Below are 22,806 nucleotides of genomic sequence, written 5' to 3' on the forward strand. Positions count from 1 at the left end.
ATATCCAAAATTTTTTTGAGAGCTTTTTAAATTTTAATTTTCCTTTGGGGACACACACAGTATAATCTATCTAATCTATCTATCTCTCTCTCTTATATATATATATATATATATATATATATATATATATATATATATATATATAGACTGAATATAATGGTCACCAGGCATGAGTTGGCACTTTGGCCAGGATGGTTCAAGGACCTTTCCTCAGCCAGGAGGCCAGTTTAATGGAAGGACAGTTTGAGACCAGTTGTATAGACCAGTTGTATAGACTTGCCAGGACTATGGTGCCTGCATGGATACCCATGGGGCAGGTTGGGTATTGTAGTTCAATAGTGCAGCCCTGAGGTTTTCCATGGGTGCCACCAGGTGGAGCTGCAGGGATTAATCGCCCCCACTTCAAGGAACCACCACCTGACACAGAAGTACTTCCTACCCGTAGTAGGGTCACATCAGAAGTGCTCTCAGGTCTGGCATAAAAAAGCTACCTGACCTCATCCAGCCAAGCCAGAGGTAGGTGGATATGGATGAAGCTTGACTGGACAAGTTAAAGGAGAGGAAGAGAGGAAAAATATAAAGAAAATATGTTGAATTGTGCTTGTGTGGTATTTGTATATCATCCGTAGAGGTATTTAATTATCTGAACCCATATGTGTTTTGGTTTGTGATGGTGTGTTGGAGGGTTTGGGGGCTCACTGTCACTCCCTACAGGTTACAATAGAAATATATATATTTATTTATTTTCATGCATGCACATCGGAGGGTTTCTTTCCAGGCTTATCTTTGTCGCCTGTTTCTACCGGCACAGTATCGAAGAGACGCCCCTGGGAGAAGGAGTATCACTTTAAGTTGACCCAGACCGAATAACGGAGCTCCCCACAGAGACAAGACCTGCAGTACTGAGTTAAAGAGAAGGCTACAGCCTGTGTTTGAGTTTAGCAGCGCCATTGTGCATTTATTTTTGTTAAAAGAATTAACGACCCGGTTGGCCTTCCAGCATTTCTTTTGAACCTGAGTTTTTCTACTGTTTGACCATAATATACTGTATATGTATATCTGAGTTATAATGTGTAAACATATTTCCCCGTGTAGCAGTGAATTTGTCTTGCTAAAATTACAGTACCTTAAAACTGATGCGTCAGCAGTGGGCTGTAGGGGAGTGGGTGGCAGCATGCATATATCTATACATTGTAAACACAAACACATCCATGTGACCTCATGGCACTGGGCAGATTGCCCACTATTTCCCACTGATCTTGTTGTGGGTCGTACTTCTCAATGCTTTGGAGATAGGTTCCTTTTGAGTAGGAGTATCCTCCTGTGACATAGATGAAACCGTTTATGACAACTGCTCCACATTCCATTCTTCTCTCCCTCATTGGCGCTTTCTGCCTCCATTCATCCTTCTCTGGGTCATAGCAGTCTATGATGGTTGTCTGTCCACCAACCAAGTAGAGTTTGTTGTTTAAAGCCACAGAGCACAGACCATACTCTGAAAAGCAAGTGACAAGGTGAAGAATATTTTAAGCAACAACAACAACTACTGTACAAGTTTAAAATCACCAGTACTCCCAGTTTAATTTTCTCCTCCAAATGATATATTTTTCAAAATGGAATGCAATACTTGGAAATTCTTTTCATAGAGTACAAAACACATTTTTTTAATCCATATGAAACAACCTGTACAAATTATAGGCCAACTTGCTTTTATATAGTTGTGATAGCAGAAATCTGAGCAGTCTTGAGGGAGCTGAGCTTTTCTGTTCCTGTGGGAGATTTGTCAAGGCAGAACTTAAAAACACTGTGGGGGTCCCTAGAGCACACGTACAATGGTAGGGAGTAGACTAAGGTTTCTGTCATCTTCAACTGCAAATGTAGCACATTTGTCAAAACTAAATGTTCTGTATGCCTCGGACAATGTTTTTGTGAGACATATGTTATCAAATCATCCTCCTTAAAAAAATCATGAGAAAGAAGTTAAGAGTTACTACTTTTAATAAAGCAGAACATAAGCCTTATTGGACACAAGGCAGTGTTATGTTTTGCCTGGGTTCTTTTAACTACCTTTTTTGTTTCTTTTTTAATATTGTTCATTATTTCTCTATTTATGTACAGTATTTTCTGTTTATTTCAGTCTGATTTTTTATTATTTAGTTTCTCTGTGTCTGGCTATTTCCACTATGTTCTTTGTATCTTGTGGGCGGACCCCAAAGAGGCAGGACCACCCTTACCTCACGGCCACGAGCTCTTCTCCTGGGGCTCACATTCCTGTTTGCCTGTTTCCTCCCATCTTGCACCGGCTCTCGCTCGCTCCTGCCCTTCTATTCTGTCCATTAACCTGCGCTCTCTTTCTGTCTCTTTGTTCTCCCTTTACCCCTTTGACCTGTGCAGGCTCCTCTTATGCCAGGCCTCTCTAATGGGGGTGCAGGTGCGAATGCACTACTCCCTCCGAGGCAATAATGAGGCACAGAACTGACACTCACATTTGCACATGCTTTCACAATCAGCCAGGCACCCCAGCCGTCCCTGGAGTGAAACGTGTTCACACACCCAGCCACTCCCAATTGGAGCCTGCCTGCGCCATGGACCACCCATCACAGTCAATTTGAAAGCTGGAACATTTTTAATTATTTATTTCATCAGAGACAGAGAATATCATATTTTGTTTAAATCAATTTTTTGCTACAATGGACAAAAAAGAACAGTGATAATAGATGGTGTTACATGTATTAGCAAATGATATAAAATACATGTTGTAAAAAGCATTTTTAGTGCACCATAAATGTGTGTGTTATTCACTGCATACTGGCTTATAGAGCCAAGCTTAGGGAGCACCTTTCGTCCATTTCTAAATTAAGTGAGTGAATTTTTGCCTCCCTTGTTTGCAATTTTTACTTTGACACTTATTAGGATCATTAACCTGGCCTGACTTCAGCAGTGGGAGAAGTGACTTGATGTTTGCAGAGGTGCCTGCAAACAGCTGATGCAAAGATTTTTTCCCACATACATGCACGACTGTATTGGGCATTTGTTTTGCCATTATGAGTGGCTATCAGATGTATAAAAGACAAAAATATTTAAGTTTAAATAACCTCTTTCAAGGTAACATTTAAAAAGGAAATTAAACAGTAAAAGAGGTCACATGGGCGGAACGGAGGCGCTGCTGCCTCACAGTAAGGAGACCCGGGTTCGCTTCCCGGATCCTCCCTGTGTGGAGTTTGCATGTTCTCCCCGTGGGTTTCCTCCCACAGTCCAAAAGACATGCAGGTTAGGTGCATTGGTGATTCTAAATTGTCCCTAGTGTGTGTTTGGTGTGTGGGTGTGTGTGTGTGTGCCCTGCCCGGGGTTTGTTTCCTGCCTTGCGCCCTATGTTGGCTGAGATTGGCTCCAGCAGATCCCCGTGACCCTGTAGTTAGGATATAGCGGGTTGGATAATGGATGGATGGAAGAGGTCACAAGGAATGTTTATTTGTTTCAAGATTGACCATTTCAGAAACTTCGCTAATGTTTTTCAAATTAAAAAAAAAATTATAATGAAGGATGTTTTTGCAGCATATCAATGAAAATTGAAGTTTTTTTTTTATAAGTGCACCAAATTTCAAAGAAATCTGACCACTTGGAGTCAAGTTTAGGCAAACAGGCAAACAGATAAAATGATGATGATGATAACAACATGTGATTTCACATTTTATGAGAATAAACTGTAACAGATAGGGGGCGCTGTCGACCCCTTGAACCCTCAGACAATGCATCAGACACCAGATAAAAGTCCAAATATTAAATTTATTATAATAATTATGTGCACAAAGCACACTCCACTCCACAATACTCCAATAATATCTCAATAATTAATCAATAAACACAATCCTCCACTCCCAGCAGCTCAGTCACCCTTCCTCCCAACTCAGCTCAACTTTCTGGGGTTTCCCATAGTCCTTTTGTATCTCTTGACCCGGAAGTGCTTCTTTCCCTCAGTCTGTGTGATTTCCCAGCACTTCCGGGTCAGACGCAAACTCCTTTTCTTCAACCTGGAAGTACATAATTTCTTCTGTCCCCGTGACTGGGAAGTACTTCCGGGTTATATGGAAAATACAAGTCATTGAGCCTCCCTGCAGCGTCCCCTGGCGGCCCCCACAGTATCCAGCAGGGCTGTGATGAAAGACTCCAAGTTCCATGATGCCCTGCTGGAATTCAGGGCCCCTCCATGTTGCAGGGATGGCTCCATCTGGCGGCTTGGGGGTATTGGCCAGGATAAACTGTTGACCATCCCTCACAAAACCCAATCTTTTAAAAATTTGAAACAACACAGAGTATAAAGAAAATATCATAAACATTCTGGTGTGTGTTTAAACACTAAAACTAGATACACATTCACACTTATAGAAATATTTACTAAAATTGTGATATCTGACAAGAATTTCAGAAATGAAACCAAATGTCTTTAAAAATCTAAGGGGACTATAAATAAGTAAAAGTCAAATGCTTCTCAGCAAGTTCACGTTAACCACCCAGAACAAGAAGTTCCAAAATTATCCAGCTTTCCATAAAAAGCTATAGTTAAAATTAGTCTCAATAGGAAAATACACTTTGAGATCTCCTTTCTCATGAAATTCTCATAAGCTAAACTGCAGTGAAATTCAGTGTTCCTAATAACGGACAAATACAGCTCCTATAAAAGTATTCCTCCATTAGAAATTTTCACATTTTTCTGTTATGCAACAATTTAAGTATTTTTTTCTAATACTGGGGGCATAGATTTTCAAACTAAGCAGCCTTACAGCCTTTTGATAAGGAACAGTGACATGCTATTCAAATACAATGTCTATAAAAAGCATTTTATTGTTATACAATGTTGAATCACAGTGCATTTAATTTGGCTATGCTGACATGGATCAACAAAAAAAAGAAAAGAAAAAGACTCTTTAATGTCAAAGTGAAAGCAGATCTCTGCAAAGTGATCGACATTAATTACAAATATAAATCACAAAATATTCAATCGCATTAAGTATACACCCTCTCAGAATTTAGTAGATGCACATTTGGCAGCAGTTCCAGCCTTAAGTTATGTGTATAGGCCTCGCTCGATTAGCTTTGCACACACTGCCCTTTTTCCCTATTCTTCTTTGCAACACTACTCAAGCACTGTCAGGTGTCATGGTGATCGTGAGTGAATGGCCTTTTTCCAAATACAGCCACATGTTCTCAACTGGACTGAGATCTGGACTCAGCCAATCCAGGACATTACTATTATTGTTTTGAAGCCTTTCCTGTGTAGCCTTGGCTTAGACCTGTTGTCTTGCTGAAAAACACTCCCAAGGTGCAGGTTTCTGGCAGAGTGCATAAGATTTTCCTCCAGGATGTCCCTGTATTTTTCGGCATTAACTCCCCCTTCCAACCCTCACAAGTTTTCCAGAGACTGCTGAAGAGAAACGTCCACACAGCATGATGCTGCCAAAACCATGTTTCACAGTTAAGGACGATGCGTTGCTGATAATAATAATAGCAATTCTTTACATTTATACAGCACTTTTCTCACTACTCAAAGTTCTTTAGTGAGTGGGGAGACACTTCAACCACTAGTAATCTGGATGCGCCATTTTTTAAGCCTGTACACTCACCACACATTAGCTGTTAGGTGGTGTAGTGATGAGAGAAATATAGTCAGTTATAGATAGGGAATGATTAGGGGGCCAGAATGACTAGGCCATGGTGGGCAATTTAACCTGGACATCGGGATAAACCATAGTCGTCATGAAGGATGCCCAGGGATTTTCATGACCACAGTGAGTCAGGACCTCAGTTTTACAGTACATCTCATCCTAAAGATGGATCCATTTTTACAGTACAGTGTCCCCATCACTGCACTGGGGCATAGGAATCCACATACAGAACACATGGCAAGCACCCCCTGCTGGCCTCACCGACACTTCTTCCAGCAACAACCCAAGCATTTTCCTGGTTGGTCTCCCATCCAAGTACTGGCCAAGCCTGAACAAGTTTAGCTTCGGGTGGATGACTTGTCCTGAAGTGTATGTGGTATGGCTGCTGTAATGTGCAAGGGTTGGCTTACACCAAGTATGGTGTTTAGTCTGATGGCCAAAAAGCTCAATTTTGGTCTTCTCAGATCATAGAAGCTTCTTCTAGTTGAATTCAGAATCTTCTGTGTGCCTTCTGGCAAACTCTAGTTGAGATGCCATATGTTTTTTTTTCTTTGCCACTCTCCTACAGTACAGTATCAACTGGTGAATCACCCAAGCAACAGCTGTTTGTATGCAAGGTCTCTCCAATCTCAGCCACTGGGTTTACTTGGAGTTTTCTTTTGTCGTCATTGTGTAGATTTAGGCCACCATAATGGCTCGTCACAACTTCAATCTTCCAAATACAGTTGCATTTAGATTAGAAATCAACTGGACCCCCTGACTACAGACAGGTGATCTTCATTGAATGAATTCTGTTACTTCTAAAACTAACTGCCTGCTCTAGTGAAGATTTACACGTGTCATATTAAAGGGAGTGAATACTTACATGGTCATTTATTTTGTGATTTATATGTATAATTATAATTTATGTGTATAATTTCTATGTATAATTTAGACTACTTTGCAGAGATCTGCTTTCACTTTGACATTAAAGAGTTTCTTTTTCTGCTGATCAGTGTCAACAAAGCCAAATTAAACCCACTGTGATTTAACATTCGATAAAAATAAATTTTTTTATAGGCACCGTAATTCAATGGGATGTATTGTTACTGTCAGGGCACCTTCATATCATCAAAAGGCTGTAAGCCTGTTTAGTTTATAAATCTATATACCCTCAGGATTAGAAAAAAATACTTCATACCTACTTAAAATGATTCTTCTTTATTTGTGCACTTCACAATGTTTAGTGCTGCTGCCTCACTGATCCAGCTTTGTAGATTAGATCGTTGCACCAGGTATGTGTCTCTGTAGAGTTTGTACATTCTCCCCTTGTATCAAGTTTGTTTTTTCTTTTCTCTGAACACTCACATCCCAAAACATATGAATATAACATTAATTGATTACTCTATCAATCGATTACTCTACGATTGATTATTCTACCTGTCTTGCTATATGGTTGCGAGACATGGACACTATCCAGTCACTTGAGATGAAGACTGGACTCCTTCAGTACGGTGTCTCTTCAGAGAATCCTTGGGTGCCGCTGGTTTGAGTTTCTGTTGAATGAGCAGTTGCTCATGGAGTCCCGAATGAGGCACATTACTTGCATTGTGAGGGAGCATCAGTTATGGCACTACGGCCATGTGGCACGATTCACTGAGGGTGATCCGGCTAACAGGATCCTCATTGTTGTGAACTGGAGAGGCTGGACCAGGCCAAGGGGACACCCACATAACACCTGGCTGCGGCAGATAGACGGTCATTCCTGGAGGGTAGGATTGGACCACATGTATGCCTGGGGTGTTCCCAGTCCTGAGCTGTTTTGTTGTGTGGTGGGTGTGGCAATGCTGTGTACCAGTGCATGCTTCCCAAGCTGACCTGACCTGATTATTCTAAATTGGTACTATGTGAATAAGAATTCGGTTGTGTGTCTTAATAATGGATGCTGCAAAAGACTGGCACTTCTGTGAAGCCTTCCGTACTCACAATAATGTTAAACCATAAAAATATACAACAGGCCTTGATCTGATGCAGGGACAGCACAACCTCAGCCCATCCCACCAGTCCCAATCTAGAACTGCATGCTCGCCAGTAACCAGAAAAAGCTGCCACTAAATGCCTTTCCTCCATGGCCTCACTCATACTCCAAGAAGAGTATGATGTCAGATGCCATATCATCTCCTAAGCCAGTGTTTCTCAACCTTTAAGTATTTGCGACCCGAGTTTTCATAACAGTTTTAATCGTGCCCCCCTGGCGTTTTTTTGAAACCCTAATAAAATTTATTCCTATATTTTTTGCTGCCGATACACCGCTACAAGTTTAAAATTTTCCTACGAATAGCGAAATTACACCACATATGGCAACATTCGTGCCCCCTTTTTTGTTACTTCGCACCCCCCGAGAACCGCTGTCTTAAGCCTTTTTCTTTCTCTCTTTAGCATCTTAAAGGAATGGTAGACATTTCTACAGAGGCTGCAATGATCTCTTACTTGTGCTCTCTTGTACTGGATCATCTGCCTTTTGTCCTATCCACCCCTAATAGCCTTTGTATTTCCTCACAAGCGTTACGAGGAGCTTGAAGGTGATTCTCTCTCTCTTTCTCTCTTTTCCTCTTTCCCTGAGGTTTCTTCTAGAATTGTATTTTCCTTTTGATAACCTACTAATGCCTCTACACCTTTCCAGGGGGCAATCTATGTTTTTGTGCACGTATTTCATGCTGTTTTCATGTTGTTGCACTTATGCATTTCATTTTAATCCCCATAATGTAGCTTTGGATTTGTTTTCATTCATTTTGATTTGATTGTCAACAAGCTTGTCTTGAAACAGTAAGTATTCAGATTTACATTTCTCGCTCTGTTTCAACTTATGCATATTTCTGATGCATATTTAAAATGATCTTGAAATGTAGTCAAAGATTATTTCTATAGAATATACAAGAAAATGTATACTTTAATTTAATTTTCTCATATAACTCTCAATGTGTCATTTTTTTTTTAAGTTAGTCTGCTACGTTGCTAAAACCATAAAGACTAGTCACTAACTCAGAAGCCACAGAGTTACTCAAACACTGACATTCATGATAGCTGTGTTATAATTAAGAAACATTGGAGTCTTACGATCTAAGAATGCTGTAACCAGTAACTAACGCGTACACAGAAAAACTTCTGAGATAAAGGAGTGAATACAACAAAGAAGCAAGCCTTGCTAATTTCTTGCTTTTTGGGTTACTGTATAACAGCATATGCCAAAACAGCACTCCTGTTTCAAGGATTCATAAAAAGACTTTGACTCAACAAGACCTCTAAATGAGGGTACTTATTTATACTCTAGTGATGTATCTGGCTCACACAACAGAGAGGAGGTCAAATGTTTCCATTGTAAGTTTGCCAGTACTGTACCTGGATATAAGAACTCCCTGGTCAGGTATCCACCTTAATAAAATGATATGTGTCTGTGTGTCTGTCTGTATGTCCATCCAGTTGCTATGTCTCTGTCCTTCCAGTACATGTAGAAACACAAACATTTACACTGTTTTTACCAATCCCATACCAAATGGCATAAAACTGAGGCATATGCACGGTGCCTTGCAAATGTTAATGCTGAGGTCTACGTTGATTGTGACTGGTCAGTTTGGCATTGGTGAAGTGATAGAAAGAGGGATTGTGAATGTAAGGCACACAAGAAGGGGTGAAGGCTTAGGAGGCAAACTGAGAGTCGCCTTCAAAGAATTATAAAAGCAGAAATGGAGGTTTGCAAGGCACAAAGTCTAAGAAGTAGGCTTTACTGTACATGCTCAAGAGAGGGAGCACCGGTCACGAAATGTTCAGACACATGAGAATATCAAGGAATGGCACTGAATTGTGCACATAGGGCAATGCATAGAAAAATTCTTTTAAATATATTGTCTTTGACAAGTAATGTGGCTAGTTTTTTCTTATTTGTAATCAGCTCTTTGGCCACTGTGATCATCTTTGTTGTAAATTAATTTACATTTAGAAGCCATCCTGGAAAGGCTGAAAACAGTTGTTTTTGGTCTAAAAGCAGTAAATACAGTAAAATACTGTATTTAAAATTACAAAAGAATATTAGAAGACTAAGAATGGAATGAAGAATCTTGAAATAAAACAATAATAAAAAAATCACACCTACCTGGATGCGGACTCAAAGTCACTACACTCCATTCATTCAGATCTAATCTGTAGCTTTGAATTTTGTCATAAGTACAGCTTCCCCGATAACCATAGTGGCCGCCTGTAACATAAATGACATCCTGCAACACACAGGCAGTGGCATTTCCAACACCTAAATAGTAAGAGAAAATAATATAGTTAACTTAATGTTAATGTTAATATTATGTTAATTATTATTAAGTAGAATACATTTAAAATATTTTACAGTGTTAAAAAGTTTTCATTTTACAACTGGACAAATAAAAAAGAACAAATGAGCTATATACAGTACTTGGACGATTTAGAATGGTTAAGTATGTAAACAAATATATATTGTTTGATTAGGTACAAATCCTTTGTATTTATTATACAGTATGTGTTATAAATATCCATGTAATTATATTGATAGTATATGTAATATATAATATAATACACATGTAATATGTAAAAACCAGTAACGGTGCGCTGCACGATAACGTGCAGTGAATACACTTGACTGAGAGCGTTGTAGCTATTCTCACGCGATCAGCGTCTCTTTGTCATCGCTGGATGGCGTTATTTTCTGTCTCTGCCCGCTGTCGAGAGTTGATTCTACAATAAAATAAAAATAAAAAGAGTAATAATTCCAAAACTCTTTGGTTTTAATATAAAACTGTAGTGCAGAGTTTCAGCGTAATATACAGTCATATGAAAAAGTTTGGGAACCCCTCTCAGCCTGCATAATAATTGACTCTACTTTCAACAAAAAAGATAACAGTGGTATGTCTTTCATTTCATAGGCACATCTGAGTACTGGGGTGCTTTCTGAACAAAGATTTTTAGTGTAGTATTTAGTTGTATGAAATTAAATCAAATGTGAAAAACTGGCTGTGCAAAAATGTGGGTATTTTTGCTGATATGAATGCATGTAACTGCTCAATACTGATTACTTGCAACTTGCTACTTGCTACTTTGAAAGCTCAACCAATGATAAACAAAAATCCAAAGAATTAAGAGGGGTTCCCAAACTTTTTCATGTGTACTAAATTTCAGGCTACAGGTCATTTGACCTTTGACCTTGGAGGTCAATCATTACCCTAAAAGCGTATAGTAGAGATCACATAGTATATGTGTACCAAATTTCAGGTCAATAGGTCAAACGGTTTGTGAGCTACAGGTGATTTAAAATTCTGGACAGACAAATGAACAGCCACGGTAGTGTATTATATAGGAAGATTGATGGTAATATGTAATTATTATATGTGTCATAAATATCCATTTAAATATAACTTGTTCTCTTGAAAAACTTTTTAACTGCACTGCAGTTGTGTTTTTCGGATATGATGTGACAAGAAGCACTACTGCTTCATGGTAATATCTCAGAGTTTAAATGCTCCCTTTGTAAAGATGTTTTTTCACCCAAGTGGTCTGCGGATGCTACGGTTTTCATCTATAATTCCAGTGTTGCTAAGTTGATGGGTGTCTCTAAATTGCTAGACTGTATGATGGTGATTTCAGAGTTTGTCCTTTCCTTCCAGCTGTTGCTGTGGTCACATAGAGATAAAATTTTCAGACTAAGCAAATTAAAAACAAAAATCAGCAGATAGATGAGTATGTTATTATTCAATTTCCTTTTTATTTTTTTATTGACCTCTGCTTTGCTCGATCAGCTGCTGGCTTGCTGCTGCTGTTGCCGTGCTGCGTGATCTGCATCTTGCACGGCGCACCTATGTCTATATATTCAATCTCTTTTCGCTTTTACCTTTTCATCAATATCGCATTGAATTTTGATTTTGCATTTGGAATTACATCGTGACAATGCAACGTATAACTGCCTGTGAGGGAATATCGTTTCTTTCTCTCAACAAGAAATGTGTCCGACACAAATGAGAAATGATTTCTCTCGCGGGATTTCACTTTCACCAAACAACAAATCTTTTAATTCTCGCGAATACGCCTCTTCATTGGGAAGAAACACTACTTTTTTTTCCCTAATAGAGTTTAAATGCTCCCTTTGTAAAGATGTTTTTTCACCCAAGTGGTCTGCGGATGCTACAGTTTTCATCTATAATTCCAGTGTTGCTAAGTTGATGGGTGTCTCTAAATTGCTAGACTGTATGATGGTGATTTCAGAGTTTGTCCTTTCCTTCCAGCTGTTGCTGTGGTCACATAGAGATAGAATTTTCAGACTAAGCAAATTAAAAACAAAAATCAGCAGATAGATGAGTATGTTATTATTCAATTTCCTTTTTATTTTCTTATTGAAAAGTATCTCCCTCAAGTCATCTGAAGCATTTATCTTTAGACATAGCAATTAATTAAAGTTATTGCTAGGACTTCTGAAATGCAGGCCCTGCCCATGTTATTTCCAATGTTCCCTGTCTTCTTTTTGTTAGCTCCATGTTACCTGACTAAAGATGATTTGCAGTTACACTCCTTAATGATGGATGTTTCTTATTAAATCCTTACATTGCTGAATTTACAGTATATAAGATGTAGCAAGCAAGACATTTATTTGTCCTTTCTTTTCTTTTGCCTGATGTGCTATATAGGATATGGTCAAGGATTGCTGCATTTAAATCATAGACTTTCTGCTAACTGCTTCAAAAGATGTATGGTACATATTGCCATATGTAAAAGATAACATATTGTGAAAATTTAACTCAATCATAGGCAGACGGTGACTCCTGCTTCTAGACTACACCTGCCCACAGCCACCAGCATAGTGGTCACTGCCTGCCTGTCATCTGACAAGCTGTAGGGGTGTGAAAGACCTGAGGCTGCCTCTCCTCACCTTCAGTATATGGTTTAAGGGTATTTACTAAAGGTAATGCAAACAGCACACTTTAAGACAGGTTACAAATATCTTTCAGGGTTTGCCAACTTCCAAAGTGATAAACCTAATTCATCTTTTTGTGATACTGATATGCTGATATTTTCTGTTAGTTGAAATAGTCTTAGCTTGTGGCAAGTTTTAATAACATCTTAGTTTTAAAGAAAAACTAAGGGGCTTTGCCCCCTGCTCGCTTCGCTCTCCATCTCCGAAGCCAAAGGCCTTCGCCAGCCACTTCACGTCTCTGCCACTCGTGTTGTGAAGTGGGGGGCTGAACGCACCCCAAGGAGATGCAGTCGCTCCTCCAAAACCCCTTCTTAAACGGTGATACGATGGGAAACAAATAGTTTTTTTTTACCTCTGCTTTGCTCGATCAGCTGCTGGCTTGCTGCTGCTGTTGCCGTGCTGCGTGATCTGCATCTTGCACGGCGCACCTATGTCCATATATTCAATCTCTTTTCGCTTTTACCTTTTCATCAATATCGCATTGAATTTTGATTTTGCATTTAGAATTACATCGTGACAACGCAACGTATAACTGCCTGTGAGGGAATATCATTTCTTTCTCTCAACAAGAAATGTATCCGACACAAATGAGAAATGATTTCTCTCGCGGGATTTCACTTTCACCAAACAACAAATCTTTTAATTCTCGCGAATACGCCTCTTCATTGGGAAGAAACACTACTTTTTTTTCCCTAATAGCAACACAAATTAGACGATCTACAAGTCTCCGACTTAAAGTTTAAATCTGAACAATATATTCAATCTTTTTTCGCTGTTCCGTTATTTCACTGAGCAATAATTTCGGTTTCTTAGTGCTAATGCGATCTTTACTATCTTTTTTTTGAGACTTTTCTACTTGGAGCACAGGCAGGTCAATTGACTTGCTCTTGATCACACACTGTCAGTAGCAGGATTTGAACCCACAGCCTCAGGGTTGGAAGTCAAAATCCTTAACCACTACACCCCACTGGTAGTGCATGGACATTGTGCATCATTACACAAAAAGTTGGTGGGATGTGTTTGGTGGTAGAACCAGTGGAGTGAAGAGGAGATTAACAGTGTTATAAAGAGAAACTTCAATGTGTATGTCTAATCCCTGCCATTTGTGACACCAAGAAAAAGCAAAGCAGAACAACCCTCTGGAGTTATCATACCTCCTACTGCAATAAAGATGAACATTTCTAAGTTAAGAGCTTCTTTCGCATTGGTCCTTTGTTTCCTATGTTGAATGTTCATAATTCATCACCTAACATAATGAATAGGACATCTGCTTAGCTGTTACTTGTGTTAGGCTGAAAGTCAGGATAATGAACCAAACGTGAACTTGTATTTACTAGACTGTATTCAAAGCTTCAGGTGCTTGAGATGTTTTACGATAACAGAAGGAATAACAGTGGTTACAACATAACTACCTGACTTTATTTATCTATCTAAGCCAGCATTACATTGCAAGGAGTATGTAATAACATTAAGTACCTTGTACCATATTTGCCAAGGAGCTCCATTTCTTCAACAATGGGTCATAAAATTCTACTTCTTTTGCAGGAGCGCCTCCTCTATATCCACCAATGGCAAACACACACCCATGCAGAGTGACTGTGCAGTGATAGTATCGAGCACTTATCATAGGACATCCTTCTATCCACTCATCCGTGTCCACATTATAGATCCATACTGTGTCAAGTGCTTCAATGTTGTCTGTCCTGTAACCACCAGTCACAAAAATATTTGGCCCCAAAAGTGAAACACTGTAGCTCTCCCGAGTATGATCAGGCATATCCCTTCCTTGGACCCAAATATTAATGACAGGATCCCAAATATGTACTTCGGATAATGGGTGCCAATAGTAACCTCCAATAACGTGCATGGTAGAAGTAATCTTTTTTGTACTTAATGTGTCCTTCTGCAACTTGTTTTTTAAACCCCTGCAGATAAAGGAGTGGATGTTTTTGCCACTCAGATGTCTTTTCTGAACTTCAAATGTGGTCCTCAAATACATTTCATCCATTTCGAGTTCAATGCAGTGAAGAAGAGTCTGCAAGTGATTCAACCGTGCTGTCACATCATGGGAGATCCACTTCACAATGGACTCCAGAAGAATCTCCTGTTTGCAGATGTTATGGTTTTCCCTGGACATAATAAAAACTAACTTCTCTGAATCAATTTCTAGAAATTCATCTTGCCTCGACACCTCCTCAAATCTACACAATATCATTCTCCTGGCTTCTTTCTCTAATATAGGACAGATGTGAAACTCAGCAAAAGAATGCATCCCAAGACAGTTGTCCACATCAAGGTGCCTAACTAGAAATTCTTCACAGGCATTCTTCACAGTCAAAAACTGAAGAAGATTGGCTGCCTCTAGGAGGCTCTGGACATTTTTCACAGTGATGGCCACTTGAGATGAATACACATAATTTACAAGAGCAGTTAGTATTTCACGGTCAATACTAGAAAGCTTAATCACATTGTTAGATCGTTCCTTCATGTCAGCAGTAAACATCACCTTGAAGTATGTGCTGCATGCAGACAAAGCAGCTTTGTGACAGTGAAATATTTCTCCTGACGAACATTGCAGGCTGATGTCTGTGAATAAACCTTTGACATAAAACTCTTTGAAGGAATCCAGGAATTCAGCTGGGTGGCCCACATCAGAAAAGTTGTAAGTGTAGAAATCCTGTTCCTTAACTGATATAACTGTAAGACAGCAAGATTTAGTATTATTTATGTTATTTGTATTGATTAAATAATGCAAAGTCTATTGAATTCATATGCCTCAGTATTTTGATGGAGGCATGTATACCCTAACATTCACAAAAACACAAACACACTCTAACTTTAGAAACAAAAATCTTACTGAGCTTGGCTTTTAATGTTTTAATGTTGATTTAACTTCACAAAATAAGCAGCTATTAATGGTGTAAGTAAGGGAGGACATCACCAGACTAGTAGTTAGTGTAGAAGGAACACAGCTAAGTCTCTTGTTTGTTACATGATACATCATTTGATACATGTGCTTGGTCACATCGTCAATGATACAACCTGGTGTCACTGGGTGTTTCGGGTCTTTCGAACTATCATACACCCTCTTCCAGGTGACCCAACTGAGGTTGATCAGACCTTAACATGTGTCCAAGTGACTTACTACAGCCTCACGGTTGTCATCTCTTAAGCCAGAGCCATCGGGAAGCTTTTTCTGCCGCCTCCATGTTATTCCTGATGGCTGTTGCCCTGATGATGCCAAGTGTTCTGTAGGCCTTCCACAAGGATTGCTCTGCGGATCCCCTGCAACTCACATCTACAGCCAAGCACCTTGTTCTCCACCCTCATCCACCGACAGCCCTCAACCAGCTCCTGGTATTTTGCCTTCTTCCACTCTCAGGCCTCCTCCATCTATCTAATGACTCTTCATGACATTTCAGCTATATCAATGTGACTTAATTTGGACAAAATTCCAAAGATTGGAGGCTCGTAGTGATTAACACTGACAGTAAGAAGTTAAATCACTGCAGTAGACAGGCAGTGGTGGGATGTGGTAGTCACACTATTCATGGTTGTAATCAAATATTGTTTATGTACATTACTCTGCATGCCTATTTGTCCTTGATTCTTTTTGTAACTAGATCATTGTGGGTCACTCTAGTTAAAAATTTATATAAACAACTTTTATACCTAACCTTTTGGCTTTTTTGAACAGACTTCTTTTGGTTAATTTATTTAATTTGCTTGTTAAGACTCAGACTTCTTATTTCTTTTTTTATTAATTATTAGCTGAACAACATAAGATGCAAAGCAAGCAAACATATAACCAGTTAAGGCAGGGACCTCAAAATCCAACCAAAATCTTAATTAGAAACCAATAACCAATTCTTGTTGTTAGTGAAACAAGTTATTTAACTCCATGGCTTTGGTGCTCATATTCTGCCACACCACACGTTTTCGAAATTGTCGATATTCTTTTTTCGGAGGGCACTGTCCAAATGTTTTGTAGACCAAACCAGATTGATCTTCCTTAGAGCACAGGTGTCGAACTCCGGTCATAAAGGGCCACAGTGGCTGCATGTTTTCATTCTAACCATCTTCTTCATTAGTGAGCCGTTTTTACTGCTAATTAACTTCTTTTGCTTTAGTTTTAATTAACTTGACTCAGGCCCCTTAGTTGTCTCTTTTTCCTTAATTAGTAGCCAAACAATAATGAGACAAACAAGCCACCATATGACCAGCCCACCTGTGCCCATCACTCAATATCTGAAAATAAAGAAAGGTGAACTTCTCAGTAAGGTTGATCTCTCAGATCATCAAAACATGTTGACGGTGTTCTTAGAAAAAACAGAAAAATCAACAAATTTGGAAATGTCTGCTGTGGCAGAATGACAGCAGCAACAAGCCATTGAATTAAATAACGAGCTTAATTAACAGCAAGAATCAGCTTCTCATTAAGAGAGTGTTTGGAGTGAAATTGGTTGGCGTTTGAAATCCCAGTTTAGCTGGTCATCTGTTGGCTCGTTTCACATCTCATTTCTGTTTGTCTGCCATTTAATGAAGAAACAAATCAATTCAGAGGACTGAATCCTTAAAAACAGGACTATTGAAATGAAGGGAAAATGAGTTAATTAGCAGTGAAAACTACTCACTGATTAGGAAAAGGGTTAGAATGAAAACTTGTAGCCACTGAGGCCCTCCAGGCCCGGAGTTCGACACCCCTGCCTTAGACTTTCACCTGATGTGCACACAGATGCAAATCAGATCAGGTCAGCTTGTTGTGTTCATTCGCTTTGCATATCATTATTATTTGATTGCTGATTAAGGAGCAAAACAATTATGGGGTTTTGAGCCTTAAAAAGCAAGCCAATTAAAATTAAGGGAAAAGAAGTATGTTTCATTATAATATTAATTGCGTAGTAATTAATAAAATGGCTGGAATTAAAACTTGCAGCCTTTGAGACCTTCCAGGATCTGAGTTTGACACCCTGGCTCCATGCAAAGACTGAGGATGGAATTTGAATCATAAACACTAGATCAAGAGGTAGCATTAACCCTGATATCAAAACAATAACAAGGTAGTAACTTTTTCTGTTTGGTTATACTAAACCGGATGACATGGAAAGAAGAAAGATCTTTTAGTATAACTAGGAAACACTTGGACCTCCAGAACCGGAGCTGGCGACCCCTGCTGTAGACCATGGGTGTCAAAATCTGGTCCGTGAGGGCTGCAGTGGCTGCATGTTTTCATGCTTTCTAACCATCTTCTTAATTAGTGACAAGTTTTTGCTGCTAATTAACTTCTTGTGCCTTAGTTTTAGTTAACTTGACTCAGGTGCCTTCATTTAATTTTTATTCCTTAATTAGCAGCCAAACAATAATGAGACACAAAACAAGCAGCCAAATGACCAGCTCATCTGTGCCCATCACACAATATCTGAAAATAAAGAAAGGTGAAGGTCTCAGTAAGGTTGATCTTTCAGGTCACCAAAACATTTAGGTGGTGTTCTTAGAAAAAAAAACAGAAAAATCAACAGCTTTGGAAATATCTGCTGTAGCAGAATGAGAGCAGCAACAAGCCATGGAATTAAATAACGGGCTTAATTAACATGAAGAATTAGCTTCTCATTAAGAAACTGGTTGGAGTGAAATTGTTTAAAATTTGAAGCCCCAGTGTAGCTGGTCATCTGTCGTCTCAGTTTGGCTGTCATTTACTGAAGAAAGGAATCATTTCAGAGGACTGAATCCTTAAAAACAAGGATATTAAGATAAAGGGAAAAGGAGTTAATTCGTAGTGATAAATGGTCACTGATTAAGAAAAGGGTTAGAATGAAAACCAGCAGCCACTGCGGCCCTCGAGGCCCGGAGTTCGACACCCCTGCTGTAGACAGATAGCTTTTGAAATTCATCCATTCATCTTCCAAACCCTCTTATCAAAATCAAATGTAAAAAAATCTACTTCTCAATGGATTCCAAGGATGTTTTGTTAATCCAAGAGGTAGACAGTTCCAAATGAATTAGATTAAAAAATGAATATCGCCAGTCATCAAATGAAAGAACCTCAGTAGATTTCCAACGAGACACAAGAAGTAATTTAGCTGCTATAGTGACAAAACTGAGCAGTTCATATTTGTGAGAAGTGAAAGGAAGCTTTGAAAGGTCCAACAAATCAACACAACATTTATCTGTCACATACAATTATACACACCGTGCAAATTGTAGTGAAATGCTCAAGAAAATTATAAATCATTGAAAAAAATAAAAGAAAACCAAAGCCATAAGAATGTCTGGCTTGGATAACAAGAGAGCTGCTGCTGTCAATAATACGCTTGTAGGTGGCAGAAAGATGGTGAGACCTGCACACTTGTGCCACAAATTTAAGGCATTCACATTTGAATAGGTCAGGGCCAGCTTGTTTTGTCTGCAAATGTGACCCACTAATAGAAGATGGTTCGTTCCAATGTTTACCTGGTTGAAGTCACTGGCATTCTAGGGTCAAAATGAATCATTCATTAGAGCAGGGGTTCTCAACGTCGGTCCTGGGTCCTTGTGGATGCAGGTTTTTGTTCCAACCAGCTTCTGTTTTTAATTGAACTCCTGGGCTAATTAAGTGAACTGATATTTCCCAAGTTCTGTGTTTAGGGAATAATATATTAATTAGAAAACTAAGTTTGCTAAAAAAAAATATATATATATATATATTAAAATGTACCAAGTGGTTATATAGGAATAATGTATTTTTTTTTTCTATTTAACAGTATTTTCATCTTGATTTTCATTCTACTTTTCAAGGTGTTCTAATTGTTTAATTAATCCGTTATTTACTAATTAGTGGGTCTGACGCTAAAGTAGTTGCAGCCTTTGGTTATTCAGTGTGTTGTTTGTCTGCGTGTCTGGTCTGCTCGTTTTAAGTTGTCATTATTAAGATACAACGAAGGGGGAAAAACTGCACAGAGAAAGGGCAAAGTATAATGAAATCAACAAAAGAAAGTTAAGCTTTTAAATCTATAGCAAAAGAAGAAAATTTATAAATGTCTTATAAATGTAAAAATCATGCTGCTATGCTTTTCTGAATGTCAAACAAAAGAAAAAAAAATACCAGCTAATTAAATGAGCTCAGTGCTATCAGGTGTTGTCACTGATTAGGAATCTGGTTGGAACAAAAACCTGTAGCCACAGGGGGTCCCCAGGACCGAGTTTGAGAAACACTGCATTAGAGTAATTGGTAACAGAGTAAATCAGTTCTATTTCTGAGTTAATAAACGTTAGCCAGGATGATGTAACTTAACTCCCTAGGCAGTAATGTGGATGAATACAGTCAGTACTTCAGTGTTTGGATAACATATTTTAGTTTCAATTAGAATACGCTCACCTTTTACCATTACCATTACTCGTTCACAAGAATGGAGCAGAGTCATGAGGGGAAGCTGGAGCCAATCCCAGTAAGCATCAGGTGCAAGACAAGAAAAATCCCCAGACATGGCACCAGTTGATCTCAGGGTGAGCACACACACTAGTGCCAATTTAGCACTGCCAATCCACCTAACCTGCATATCTTTGAACTCTAAGAGGAAACCCACACAAAGACGAGGAAAACATGCAAACTTCACTCAGGGAGCAACCTGGATGTGAACCCTAGTTTTCATTATTACCTCTGCGCTTCCATTTTTAAAATGATTTGTGAAAATAAACAAAAAAAGTAAATGTAGTTTCTATTAGTTCAACAAAAACACTGAAAAATATGGAAAAGAATATGGTACACAAAAAATATGCAGTGTAAATATGCAACTTGTGTATCATTTTGCTTTTTAGGGATATTTTCCACTGTTGCCTTTGTCTTGTGTTGCTTGAATCAAACATCTTTTTTTACATTAGTGTGGAATAAAAAACATTAAAAATAAAAGTCCCCATTACTATAATTAGCAATAACAATAATGAAAGTCATGTGACTGAATTATACTATTGCGCCTATTCTTTGTCAAATTCAGCTTATATGCATATGACAAAACGTAAGACATTTTTTTAAATTGATGAGGAATAAAATATATTCAAATTTAAAGTCTCCATCTCTATAATTAACAAAAATGAAAGTCATGTGACTGAATTATACTACTGTGCCTATTTGACAAATTGAAGTTATTCTACAGGAGACAAAATGAAGTAAATGTGATAATATAGCTACAAATTTCCATTTAAATCCAATGCTGCCAGGATAGACCCCAGACCCCCGCAACGCTGAATTTGATTAAGTGTTTCTGAGAAAGTTATGTAATATAAAATAACATAAAAATATTACAAAGCAGGAGTGGAGCAATGCCAAGCAGAAAGGCCATTTCATAGATGTATGCCACTTATAAATAACCCCCCACCCCCATATGCGCGAGTGCCTCTGTGTTTACGTGCATTCTTGACACAGTAACCCAATAAAACGTTCATTCTTTACACCTGCACACATTGTTTCCCTTCAGCAATAAGAACTGCACGGTTTTTAAACGTTTGCTTTCTGTCAACCCTTGTTCCTCACATACGCCGAACAAAGCCTGTCGCTCCTCCGTTTTACTGTTCGCATGCCAGTTGGTCAGTTGCAAAGAGCCAGCGGCGTTCCTACCTGCCATTGAAGAGGATGCTTTAAAATTCGATTGAAAAACGATGCGACGCACAATATGACATGCTTCTTCTTCCAATACTAAAGCCGTCACGGGTATGTTGAATGTTGGTGAGGCTGCCAGATGGAGAGCATTTAATCGGCAGCATGCGAGGGCTGGAGGAGTGCAGTCCTATTTTGGTATGGGCTCAGCGCGGATCAGCTGTCACCCCGCTCGCTCGCTCGCTCGCTCGCTCGCTCACTTGCTCTTCCCGCTCTCTCTCTCTCCCTCACAGGAGTGCGCGCTTCCTTGTAGACGCGAGCCGCTTCTGTCTATTCGGAGCCGCACCACTCGAGCCACTCTGCCCGATGAGGAACATATGCCTTGTGTTGGCGTTAAAATAAAAGGAAACGAAATAACTGTGCGAAGCGTAAGTATTTAACTCCAAGACAACCAGGAGTTATATGTCACTTAACCAACAAGTTCCAACAATTAGCTTGGGAGTCGTGCGTGTAGTCAGAATGGCGACATGTACACACGGGCTAAATTTGTCAATTACATCAAGTGGAGAGGAGCGAACCGGTCACATTTCCGATGACCTCTTTATCCTCTCTCGTTGTTTTCTTTTTCTCAGTCTACGTCTCCCCGTGTTGCTAAAAAAGGAAAGGTTGGTGTCTCATTTCTATTTTTATTTGTCGTAATGGCTCTGTATTTTGTCAAACCCGATATGCCCTTTCGTTTAATAAACGTGCCAGAGTTAGTCAAAACGATTATATTTATATTTATACAGGTGCATCTCAATAAATTAGAATATCATTGAAATGTTTATTTATTTCAGTAATTCAATTCAAAAAGTGAAACTCATACTGTATTTAGATTCATTACACACAGACTGATATATTTCAAGCGTTTATTTCTTTTCATTTTGCTGATTATCGCTTACAGGTAATGAAAACTCAAAATTCAGTATCTCAGAAAATTAGAATATTACATAAGACCAATTGTTGTTCTTCTTTTGGCTGCTCCCTTTAGGTGTTGCCACAGCAGATCATCTTCTTCCATATCTTTCTGTCCTCTGCATCTTGTTCTGTCACACCCATCACCTGCATGTCCTCTCTCAACCATATCCATTAACCTTCTCTTACACTGAAAAAAGTATAACCTCCATTCAACTTAAAATAATTAAGGTAATGATTCACACTTCATATTTACAATCTGAACCAATATAATTCTTTTTATCTTATTGAACCCACAATTTTTAAGTTGAGGCAAATCATTTAGAGCAATTGGGTGTAATTCACTTGTTTTATACAGAAGTAAATCTATTTTTTAAGTTGTTGCAATTTAAAATGGTTTATTGGTCGTAACCTGTTTTTATGCTATTAGAAATATTATGAACATAACACATTCCAATGCTGTACTTTTTACATTTATTTAAAAATCTAGTGCAAATACATAAGCATTTTGTAGTGTAAATCGTAAATATACAACAAAAAAGTATTAAACATTTCTACAGCTTTCTTGAAAGTATGTTTTATTATGAGTTCTTATACTTGAGAAACAGAAATTTACCAACCGTTATAAAAATCTGCTGTTGAAAATGACCAGA

The 22,806-nt window shown here is 38.7% G+C and overlaps 1 protein-coding gene across 1 annotated transcript; it reads right to left on the reverse strand.

The window, feature by feature from the left end:
• Positions 1-287: 287 nt before the first annotated feature.
• Positions 288-21,507, reverse strand: klhl23 (kelch-like family member 23). The gene is made up of 4 exons (XM_028806326.2): positions 21,221-21,507; positions 14,107-15,327; positions 9,793-9,945; positions 288-1,495 (listed from the first exon to the last, which is right to left on the reverse strand). The coding sequence occupies exons 1-4, from the start codon at positions 21,225-21,227 to the stop codon at positions 1,185-1,187; spliced, it is 1,692 nt and encodes a 563-aa protein (XP_028662159.1). The 5' UTR covers positions 21,228-21,507; the 3' UTR covers positions 288-1,184.
• Between the last annotated feature and the right edge of the window lie 1,299 nt (positions 21,508-22,806).

Source organism: Erpetoichthys calabaricus, chromosome 8 (assembly GCF_900747795.2).
Source record: "Erpetoichthys calabaricus chromosome 8, fErpCal1.3, whole genome shotgun sequence".
In the NCBI taxonomy this organism is placed as follows: Eukaryota; Metazoa; Chordata; class Cladistia; order Polypteriformes; family Polypteridae; genus Erpetoichthys; species Erpetoichthys calabaricus.